The sequence below is a fragment of the Maylandia zebra genome, linkage group LG10 (assembly GCF_041146795.1).
Source record: "Maylandia zebra isolate NMK-2024a linkage group LG10, Mzebra_GT3a, whole genome shotgun sequence".
NCBI lineage: Eukaryota > Metazoa > Chordata > Actinopteri > Cichliformes > Cichlidae > Maylandia > Maylandia zebra.
Genome location: NC_135176.1, coordinates 14,471,399 through 14,482,286, shown reverse-complemented (window position 1 = coordinate 14,482,286; position 10,888 = coordinate 14,471,399). Strand labels below are relative to the sequence as shown.

Genomic DNA, 10,888 nt, shown 5'->3' with positions numbered 1-10,888 from the left:
AGATCCCACATGTTAGGTACTCATATTGTTTTATTGATTAAATAGGAAACAGGACAACATAGATGAGTCTCTACACAGAGATGCTGTTCTCATCCGAGTATAACTGGGACATGAATAAAGATGTGCCAGTTCATGAGCTGGAGATCTCATCCCACCATCCTTTCTGTCCACAATGCCATTTTTAATGGCTGCTCTCCACTGTCAATTTCATTGCGAGGAGTAATTTCCACTCTTTCAAACCACAGCCCCTCCCATAGTTCACAGTGAGATCTGAGTATGTTACATATGAGCAGGTGGACACACGGGCGCTGTACAGTTCAACATATTGTGCAAAAGCTTCATGGCATGTTTTTTTTCTGCTACATACATCCAGAGAAAGGTGTGGAATGTAAAATTTGGTTGTTGCATTTATCTATAGAGCTCCTGCGGTTCATCTCCTGGCATAAATAAAAGGTAAAGGGATTGGTTATTATCAAAGAGACTTGCTGAAAAGAAAGACAAAAAAGACTTGAAGGTTCCTACAAAAAGTGGGAGTAACAAAAGTTAAAAGTACTGTAGAAAAGACTGAAAAAATTCTGACAGTCTGTAGGAAAAGCACCCTCAAAAAGGCACTCGCCCATGTTGTGTGAAAGGGTGTGTGTGTGTGTGAGAGAGAGAGAGAGACAGACTGTGTTCCTATGACCTTTTATCTCGCTCATCCTTTGTTACCGATGCTGCTTTGTGTTCAGGTGTGACCCCGAACCTTTCCTGAGTGCATGTCTAGGGTGGCTCAGCACCAAAGAGCCGGGCTTGTTGCTTCAGCTGCCCACGGGGATGTTTTGTGCTTGAGTGCTGTCAGTTTCCTTGACTCTGTTCTTGTTGCTTATGAAGTAGTGAAGCCAAGAGATGACAGAAAGACCAGCCAGGATTTACAGTATAGAATGCAAAGTTTAAAAAATCGTGATGTTGGAAAAAAGTTGCAGTCAGAGCAGTAATCTGCAGTCGACTGATTCAATCCACTGTCTTATTTCCTTATCTGGGCGCTGCCACCTGTGGCTGCAGGTTTAGTACCAGCTCTGCGGACAGGAACCTTGGACACGGGTATCTTAGTGCGAGGGGGTTCTTTAGTCTGAGGGACTTGGGAGGCAGAGTGAGTCTGTGCACCGTGCTTCACGGGGATCTTTGAATCACGCGCTGAACTGGTGAGAACTTTCTGGTGTTGGGGGTGCTGACTGTCCTCCTGGGTGTGTTTTGAGGTGGCTTCTGCAGCACTGATTTTATCTTTGTTTCCTGCATCATGTGAGTTAAAATGGGGTCTTTCTTCTTCTAGCACGGGTGTGGGCGGATTTCTGTTTGATTCCTCATCAGCATGTTGCTGGCTGTCCCGGACAGGTAGCCTGCCCACTCTGCTTCCTCCCACGACAGGGATTTTGCTCAGCCCTGATGCTTTGGCTTGTGTTCTCTTTTCTCTGGGGGGCTCTTGGAGGCTTGTTCGCGACTCCTTATGTGGTTCTTCGGTTTTACACGGTGCAGTCTTCACACCCTCCCCATTTGTGCCATTTGGACTAGCCAATTGGCTATCCACTGTTGCTAGTCCACTTCCACTAGACTTAGCAGAGGCTGGAGCTTCACTTGGCTGAGGTTTAGGGGTAGGAGGAAGAGAAGTGACAGGGCAAGGAGCACCAGGAGGTACAGGGTGGGCTTTTGGCTGAGAAACTGGAATCTGACCAGAAGTAGAAAGTGGTTTGGCTACAGAAATTGGGGCAGGAGAGTCAGAAGATACAGAAACTGGGATTTTAGCCAGGGCAGGTGGGGGTTTTGATTGAAAAACCTCCTGTTGGGCTGGAGCAGATGGATCTTTACATGCAGATGCTGGGATTTGAACAGGGGTGGGAGGGGGTTTGGATTGAGGGACTTCTTTTTGAGCTGGAGCGGCCAGATCTTTATATACAGTAACTGGGGGCTGAGCTGGGGCAGGAGGGGTTTTAGATTGAGGACCCTCCATCTGAGCTGGAGCAGGCTGATCTTTACAGACAGAAAGTGGGACTTGAACAGGGGCAGGAGGGGTTTTAGATTGGGAAATTTGCGGTTGAGCAGGAGCAGGTTGATCTTTAGATAAAGAAACTGGAATATGACCCAGAGCAGTAGATGCTGTAGAAACTGCTGCATGAGTAGCAAGTGCTGGAATTGGTGCGAGAGTAGGGGGCGTTTTATCTAACAAGACCGAGGCAGAGGTGGGTTTAGTCGCAGGAGGAAGCTTAGCTGAAGAAACTGAAGCTGGAGTTGTTATAGATGCAGGGCTGGGTTGGGTTTTAGCTGTGGGAGGACAGATATCAGGAGCAGTTACATGTGAGGGAGGGCTTTTATTTTGTTCTGTGAGGGTGGAGGTGAGTGTAGGCTTGAAAAGGGCCCCAGATGCAGAGGCTGAGGTTGCAGCTGATGTGGGAGCTGCTGTTTTAGAGAGAGTACCCGGGTCAGGAGAAGATGGTTTTGTTGTAACTGTGCAGGCTGGTGATGCTGTCACTGGGGTTTTAGAGTCTACTGTAACTGAGATTAGAGAAGGTTTGCAGGAAGTGCTAATTGAATTTGACTTAGCAGGGGGAGGCTGGGAGATAGCAACAGGGATGGGTGGGCTGTGGGTTATTGATGAGGGTTTGGTGGAGACGGGGGGTGAAGTAGCTACAAGACTGGGTTTACTTACAGAAGTAGTAGTTTGAGGAGGCAGTACAGTCTGTGAAGCCAGTTTGCTAGCTGTAGAGGTAAGAACTGGACTAAATGAGGGAGCCTTTACTACAGAGGCTGGGGTGTTTGGAGGAGCTGTGGTTGCTGTAGAGATGGACATCACTGTAGATTTACTTGTAATCACAAAGGAAGACGTTGGAGCTGAAAGGTTTGTTGAAGTTACAGGAAACGCTAAGGGTTTTGTTGTAGTTGGCGCCAGAGCTGTGATGGTTTTAGCGCTGACAGAAGGCTCAGAGGCTGGAGTAGAGTCTGAGCTCAGTTTGACTGAGGGAGTTGTCAGAGTGGAAGATTTGGTGAAAGTTGTGGGGGTGGTGCTTGGCTTGGAAATGGGAGAAGAGGTTGTAGTTGCCTTCGACAGTGCAGTAAAGGGTTGGGGTGAAGTGGCAGTGGGGACGGCTACATGAGAAGGTTTTGCTGTGGAAGCAGTGCTGACTTTTGTGGGACTCAGCGGAGAGGAGATAGTGCGTTTGGAGAAGGGAGATGTGGATGTTGGCGTGACCTCAGTCACCACAGCGCTGATAGCACTGCTCGCTTTCCCCCACTCTGCTTCCACATCAGCCATGATGTCCCCACCCCCTGTGATGGAGTCAAAAGTCAGGAGAGACGAGATGTCCGCAAGCAACGAGCTCAGGCTGGTGTCCCCGGGCACCAGTGGTGGCTCATGGGTGGGCGACGGCGCTACATTTTCATGAGTTTTACTCACATTGCTTGTTGTTACCTGGGAAGTTGCAGTCTCTGGTGGGGATGGGGTTGCACTGTCCAGAGTTGTTGCACTCTTGACGTGCTCATGCCTCTCTGTTTCAGGGCTGTCCAGAGAGCGAGGCTGGGATTTGGGTGTGAGGGTGAGGTCCTCTTTGATGATTTCAACACTGTTGGCACGGGATGACATGAGGAGCGGACTAGGAGGGAGTTCCTCCTTCTCCTCTTTATCTTTCGATTTGAACTTAACATTTCCAAAGAGACCCTTCAGCCCACGACGCTGGCGACCCACTGGCTGGGACACGGTGTGGACTCGGCGGTCCCCCACTCCCCTCCTGCCACCCCTCAGCAGTGACAGGAAGCTGAGAGACTTGGCTGAGCTGGCTGAAGAAACTGAGTTGCGAGCAGGGGCGGCAGCCAGAACGCCATCTTCGCCGAGTTGCTCCTCCTCTGCCTGCTCCTTCTCTGCCTCGCTCACCTCCTGTCCCTTTTCCTTGTCCGGCTCCTGCTCAGAATCTGGCGCAGGACTCTCTGATAATCCATCTAGTGTTTTGCTCCTGTGAACAGGTGACTTGTTGTTTCCATCTCCTTTGCTTCGAATAGAAAAGATGTTACCTGGCTTGCGTTTGCCAAACAGCTTGAATCCTTTTCTGATTTTTCCACTTGGCTGCGATTCACAAGGTGGGGGGTCCATGTTCTCTGTTTGTACGTCCATCTTCTCTCTGCGTCCCCCTTTTTGTTTTTGTATCCTCCTGTCAGCTGCTGCAGATTTTATTCCCCAGCCAGTGATGGAGCATTTATATCCAGACCTTTTTCTCCGTGTGTAGCCTTGCGCTACCTCCTCTGCTCTCAGTGTTTCTTTATCACTTGTCCGTATCCCTCCCTCCGTCTTTCTTTCCCATCCAGCCCTTTCTCCTCTATTTCTCCCTCAAAAGCCCCTCCCCTTTGGCTCATTTTTGTCTGGCTGCCCTCCCTGGTTGCCATAGCAACTGAGGGGCTAAGCAGCTTTCGTCAGCAATGCAGAGCCAGGGGCTGTCATCAACCCACCCTGAACATAGCTTTCTCCTCCTCTCTTCCTGTCTGATGACTCTGTTTATATAAACAGCAAAGACAAATGCTCCATTAATAGGGCCACATTTTCAATTCTCAATGATCTGGCTTTATATAAAATGTCTCATCCAGATTAGGGCAGCGCTACCTCTACATGCAGCCTAATAATTGGTTTGTGCTGTGGATTTGCCTTAATTCTAAATAAACTGGCCTCATTTCAATCATCTGCATCACCGCAACTCTCACCAGTCTGTTAAATGTGTCATGAAGCTGTGATTTATGAATAGAAATTGACGTCTATTAATAATAATAAAGAGCAATAATCTTAGAATATAATTAGCATATTATTTGCCTTTCTTTTTCTTTTCATCTAATGTGTTGGATATGTGTTCAAAAAGCATATTTGTAACACCTTTTAGAAAACATTGAACCAACTGTAATCCTTTTTTATTTTATTCATATTTTTTAGTGGTGGCTAATTTTTTAAGTTTTTTAAAATCCCACTGAAAACTCGGGCTTGTTGGTATGACCTTTTGAGCGTCTTGACAGAGTCACCACCAGATTTTTGAGATAGCGAGAAAAAGGGGGGCATTAAACTCTGTGAAGCAACTGCTAATTCAACATTTAAATCTGTGTGATGGCCCTGAGTTATATAGACCTGCATGCCTTTTCTAATTTGCAAATGATGTATATTTATGAGGGGGAACTTGTTATGTTTTAATTATCACCGGGTTAATGAATTTAGTTTGGGCGGGCAGAACTAGGGCGGCTCCTTGTGGCTGCTCGAGAAACAGCAGTAGAACGTACAGCAGCAAGTCTGAAAATAAAGCTGCTGTCTCATCCACATGCATTCTCTGGCCCGGATAAGTCTGTGTAAGTGGGTCAGCCTTCTTTGAAAAAATCTGGCTATTCTGAGCTGTGTTAAGATTCAGTGGGACGCTTAAAGATATATTCACTCAGGCTCACTCACTCAAAGGGAAGTATCTTAAATGCAGTGTTTGAAAAATTGTCATCGTCGTGAAAATGTCACTTAAATAGAGATGGTGTGACATCTGTTTTGCTCACAAGTACCTCTTTTCAAAGACATTTTCATTAAAGTCTCTATTTTCTGCCTTAAGTCCTCAGTTTAGGTCTACGCAGACAGAAATGCAGAAATGAACTGAGTAATGCTTCAGCATTTATCTCCTTTGTTAAGCTAAAGGGGGAAAATAAACAAAAACATATGTCACTGTACACATCAAACACACGCAAACATTAGTTAACAAAATGAAAAAGTTGTTTTTATTCACTTCTCTCGAGGCCAATGTAAAACTCCCACCCTGTGCATTTGCCCCAGTGTGACAAAAAGCTCCAGTATTGTCTAAAAAAATGGTAAAACTTCTTTAAAAAAGAAACTGCATACAAAGATACACTGCATACATGTTTGCAGAGACTGATGACAAGAGAAGATTGATACTACTGACATTTCTTTATCATAAATGCGATATGAGGTGCATCTAATGGCCAAGAAAATGTCCTGCACAGCACTGTTTACATCTAATCATCTGCAAGAAACAACAATTCTACTATAAGTAATGTAAGTCAGTCAAATTAAGAGATTTTCCTTGTTGGTATTTCTGTCAGCATAACTTAAAACTTTCAGTACCCAGAATCTATCTATCTATTATCATGCATAAACATCAGAACTCAGAAAGAGATTGTACTTTTTCCATGGATATATGTCAAAGACAGGGCTGAAAGCAATGCAAAGGGTGCTTATGAATCCAGTAAAACGGAGGCATTTCTCTCTCCTTTCCTTAAATGAGGTAAAATGTTAGACTACTTTATGATCTCTTAACTTACATAATCATTTACATAGTTAAAGAGCAGTGATACACAGTGATTCACTGTCCTTTTTTAGACATCATGCTCCATGAGAGTAGCCTCTGGCAGCGCTGTGGTGTTCTCTTCACTGTCATGTGTCTCAACTGCCTCATATGTGCGGCGGTACAAAAACCGATTGACCAGGGTGATGATGAACATCTCCATGATCAGTATCTGCTGATTAAGCACTGCGGGACACACACACACACACACACAAAAACAACAATAAATCAGTGTTGGGTAGTTTCATTTCACATCAGTTGTGCATATCTGAAAGGCGTTTAGAAATGTTTCTTACTGGTTCCACGGGCTTGAGAACTTAATGGAGGAGCACAGGCGATGTTTCCGTACAAGGCCACGATGTTAACGATCGATGTCTGCAGCTGGCTCAACACAAGTGTTAACTAAGGATAAAAACAATGTAACATTTACACAGTGGTCATGCTGATTGTGTAGCATGTCTACTAGGCTGATTTTCACTGAAAGTTGGTGGACAGGCTGGTGAAGCACAGGCAAAGGATAACTCCATTAAATCTTGGTGCATGTTCCAGTCATTTTCTTTAAATATACGATTTAGGTCATGGCTGTTGGTATTGCATTATTGGCTTTGGCATTTGCAAAATACTAAGTTCAGTTCAGTTTTACAGGGAGAAACGTCTGAACCAAAGTCAGGGAGAGGCAGCCGTCTGCCACGACTGTAAGGGAAAGAGTGGAAAGCAGAGGGCGATAGATCCAATGACACACATGGGAGAGAGCCAGATTTGAGAAATTATTACTAGTTAATTAACTGCAGTAGTGGTGTATGATCTACCCAAAAAACACCAGAGCCCCGTACTATGAAGCAAGTTCAGCATCCCCAGTGTAACTGTTCACCGAACCCTACATCAGCATTCAGGATAATTAGTCACGCAACGCTGGTTATGAGTTCAAGGGACGTTTAGGGAGCTGTTACACCATTTTCTGGAGAATGGATTGGTCATCAGGCAGTGATTTCATACCTGTTGATAGCTAATCTAGGACCTAAGCTGCTCTGAAGCCTTTTAGGTTTACGAGGTTGAGGTGATATACACAGGTAAGAAGTGAACCACCTTTGGAGTACGGAAAATCGAGGATTAACTCTGAAGTTATCCGAATAAGACAAACTCCCGCTTTGTAGTGCTGGTCTCTGGAGTTCAGTCAAATTTGTTGGTCACTTATGGGTTTTCTATGTTTTCACATTTTCAGCCTATCTGAGTTTTCACAATGTCAAAAGCATCCATGCTGGCATGGTATCCCTGTTCTCTGATAGAGGAAATTACCTTTTGATTTCTCTTCACAAATTGAGCGGATTAACTCATCACAAGAAAATTAGCTGTGTTAAGTCAGCTTCAGGAGTTACCCCCAACACATGTGAAGCACCTTAGCATCTGGTATTACAGCTGTTGACTCACTTGGTACATTGCATACTTTGGTATAATCCTGAGTGGGCGTAGATAGCGGTTCATGTTCATGAAGACAATGGCAACAGGCCAAAGGGAGATGATGGTTAGAACACCAACAAATAGGCTAATCCAAAGGGTTATACCATAGATTCCTAGCTGAAAAAAAAGAAACACACACACATTTATATGAATCTTATAGAAATATGTTTTAATTTAACGCACATCTATTTTAGTCCACTCAGATATGTAGAGAACCATTTCAAATACTTACATTAGTAGGATCATAGTTGCCATTGGTCCACAGTACTATAGACAGGACAGTGAACACCGTTTTCAGGATGGCATACTGAAGAGAGCCTAACTTCAGCAGGAATAACATTCGCCTGAACAAACCCAGTCCAGAGACAGACTAACATTACACATGTGTACCATGATAAGGTAATGTGCAGTCAATGCAGAATGACAGAATATATGATATGGAAATCTGACACAGGCTTGAGCTAGAGCCAGCGCAGTGATATGCAGACTCTCTTTACCTTGACATGGGGACGTCGGGTAAACATGGACAACAGCAGCAGCAGGGTCCTGTGCTGATCCAAAAGGGTTTACCAGAGAACTTCTCCAAAAAGGCATTGCTGCCACCCAACTCCTCAATCAACAGAAGCAAGATCTTGTAAATCACAACTGCAAAATAACTGTAAGGAAAGAGGTAACTCAACACACGTCTAAGATGTGCTGTTATGTATTGTTAATTATGCAAATCTCATAAAATATCAAATGAACGTAACCATCACAGGTAGAAAAATTCAAAAATGTATTTATAGTAGTGTGAAATGTGTGCCTGATCTAACCTGCTATGTTTGTGCAGGCAGCTAAAAATTCACAGTGGACAACTTGACTGAGACAAAGACCAGCTGTTAGAGCCACCAGCTTATAAGCTGCAAGTTGGTGGTTTGAGTCCCTGTTCAGATGTTGGCATCTGCTGACTGTTTTTGTACAGAATGCCTCACCAAAGTAAGCATTAGAAACAACTTGCATGATGGTAAATATAGATATAGATATATATGTTGATGCCAGGTTAATGCAAAGTATCCAAAAGTTCCATGCATCCAAATCCAGAAATTGAAGAAATCTGACCTGCATGGGAGGCCAAGCTTTTAATGTCCCAAACAAACATTAGCTACGTTTTTTCAATTAGCATAAATGCAACCACCAAGCCCTTTTGAAATAAGTAATAACTCAGCCACAGTAAAACAAACAAACAAAAAAGGATTAGGCTAATGGCTGTTTCTCAAGAGCAGGCTCACATCAGAAATGTGACGTATGGTGCTGCATGTTCATCTGGTCTGGATTTGTCCTGTTGCCTCAGGGACAGGACAGCTGGCTGTTTTTAATGCATTTATAAATTCTGCATTATATCAAAGATTCTTTCAAGCTAATGTGAGGCAATCTGAAATTTAAACTAAAAGCTGGTCTTTCAACAGGATAAAAATCTTTGCACACTAATACATCGACTAGGGAACAGATTAAAAACCCCAAAAGAAAGCAAGTGGGGAAGCCAAGTCGCAGCTCAGATTTCAATCTAACTTCCATGGAAGAAAAAGTCTGATGGAGACTAATTATGCCAAACACTATCAACAAGTTTCCAGTAAAGAGTTTACTTACTTTTCCCAAGGATCACATTAGATCAGCAGATACTTTTGTTGAACTAATGCTTGAAAAAAGTGTTTTAAAATGTTCAATTTTTCATATTTATCTGTTGGTGCCATTTCAGAGTGGATCAAATGGCTCAATGGCGTTTTCTTTTTCTCTGTTATTTTGTGCAAAGTGTGAGTTTTGACCCGTCATGTGTAATAATTCATTAAACTGTTAAACTGTAACAAAAAAAAACAAACAAAACAAAAAAAAACACTGACTACACTGGGAAATGTTTTGCAAGTGTAGTTAAAGGAAAACTCACCTGTTAGATGTCAGGTCTGTAATCATAAATGCCCTCGGGATCCACATAGCTAAGCATGACATGGTGGAAATGACCTGAAACGGTAAAATTGTTGTGTTTAAAAACATGCAGCTGCAACGCTTATAACGTTTGAAGACGTCTGTTAATGTACTGTGGCTTACTTTCTCCATTAACAAGTTGTTGAAACTTGTTAATGGTTGCAATCATATTTGTTTTACAATCAGTGGCATGTTATAAAACTTAAGCAGGCCTGAATACTCACTGGTGCTGCACCGTTTACCCAAATGACCAAGGTCTTCTTGGGGTAGGGTAGTTTTTTGTAAATATAGGCACACTGTTCCAGGTATACAAGCAGGGAGACACAGGACATCAAGGTGAGCATGAAGTACAGGCAATAGCCAAATGTATCTAGCTCTGATTAAAAAAGAACAATAGGAGACACATAGAAACAGCATGAATCAGACTTTCTTCAGGTTAAAATCTAAATGAATATAGTAGTGTGTATAACTTACGGTTGAGCATGTCAATAGCCAGCGGTCGACCCTTCAGACAAGCTGGATCAATGGTTCCATTTAGAGCTTCCATGGTAGGCAGACGCTTGTCTTAAAAAATAGACTAAAAATAGACTAACAAATATTAACAAGAGTAAAATTAAAAAAATATAAATAGTGTTGCAGTCATAAAAGTAAAACCTGCTTCCCCTTTACATTCCAGAGTCTTCAACACAGAGCTGAGTACCTAGCACTTAAGGGATTCTGAAGAAGTGAAGGTGGGATAAGAAGTGGCAGGCAACTTTATGAGAACGCATGAGCAACTGGTGATGCATTTATTCACAGGTTTAACTGACTGTAATTAAAAAACACAAAGGTCAGAGTTTTAGTGAAAGGCTAAGATTCATTGTGCGTCAGGAAAAGTGAACTTTGGCAGGGTGTGTTATTTCCTTCTCAGTGCATAACGTGAGCTGTGAGCTATAGTTTTTGATTCTCGGCTAATTTACAGTATTTCGACGTTAAACTATTGCTTTAAAGGTTAGCTTTCATTACTTCAGTCTCAGTTTGGCTTTCTGGTGTGAAAGTTTAGGCTCAGCTATGGTCAGGTATGTTACGCAGAAATCTATGAAGCCATAGGAACATTTTATCTGAGCTTCTATCCAGTGCTCCAAAATGCAAAGTGA

At 43.2% G+C, this 10,888-nt stretch overlaps 2 protein-coding genes across 2 annotated transcripts; both read right to left on the bottom strand.

The window, feature by feature from the left end:
* Nucleotides 1-12: 12 nt before the first annotated feature.
* si:ch211-244c8.4 (uncharacterized) lies at nucleotides 13-4,433 on the bottom strand. The gene has a single exon (XM_004564025.5). The coding sequence runs from the start codon at nucleotides 4,133-4,135 to the stop codon at nucleotides 1,004-1,006; it is 3,132 nt and encodes a 1,043-aa protein (XP_004564082.2). The 5' UTR covers nucleotides 4,136-4,433; the 3' UTR covers nucleotides 13-1,003.
* Nucleotides 4,434-5,762: 1,329 nt separating this feature from the next.
* LOC101473573 (organic solute transporter subunit alpha) lies at nucleotides 5,763-10,599 on the bottom strand. Its single transcript, XM_004564021.5, has 8 exons — nucleotides 10,227-10,599; nucleotides 9,977-10,128; nucleotides 9,715-9,788; nucleotides 8,291-8,449; nucleotides 8,026-8,137; nucleotides 7,764-7,910; nucleotides 6,632-6,737; nucleotides 5,763-6,521 (listed from the first exon to the last, which is right to left on the bottom strand). The coding sequence occupies exons 1-8, from the start codon at nucleotides 10,297-10,299 to the stop codon at nucleotides 6,367-6,369; spliced, it is 978 nt and encodes a 325-aa protein (XP_004564078.1). The 5' UTR covers nucleotides 10,300-10,599; the 3' UTR covers nucleotides 5,763-6,366.
* Nucleotides 10,600-10,888: the final 289 nt, after the last annotated feature.

Bases quoted from the DNA above. Each gene is read 5' to 3' on its own strand.
- LOC101473573 (XM_004564021.5), bottom strand. From the start codon at position 10,299: ATGGAAGCTCTAAATGGAACCATTGATCCAGCTTGTCTGAAGGGTCGA. The intron at 8,138-8,290 runs GTAAAGAGAGTC...GGGTTTGTTCAG, and splicing joins CCCGACGTCCCCATGTCAAG to GCGAATGTTATTCCTGCTGA. The intron at 6,522-6,631 runs GTAAGAAACATT...TGTGTCCCGCAG, and splicing joins TTCTCAAGCCCGTGGAACCA to TGCTTAATCAGCAGATACTG.
- si:ch211-244c8.4 (XM_004564025.5), bottom strand. From the start codon at position 4,135: ATGGACGTACAAACAGAGAACATGGACCCCCCACCTTGTGAATCGCAG.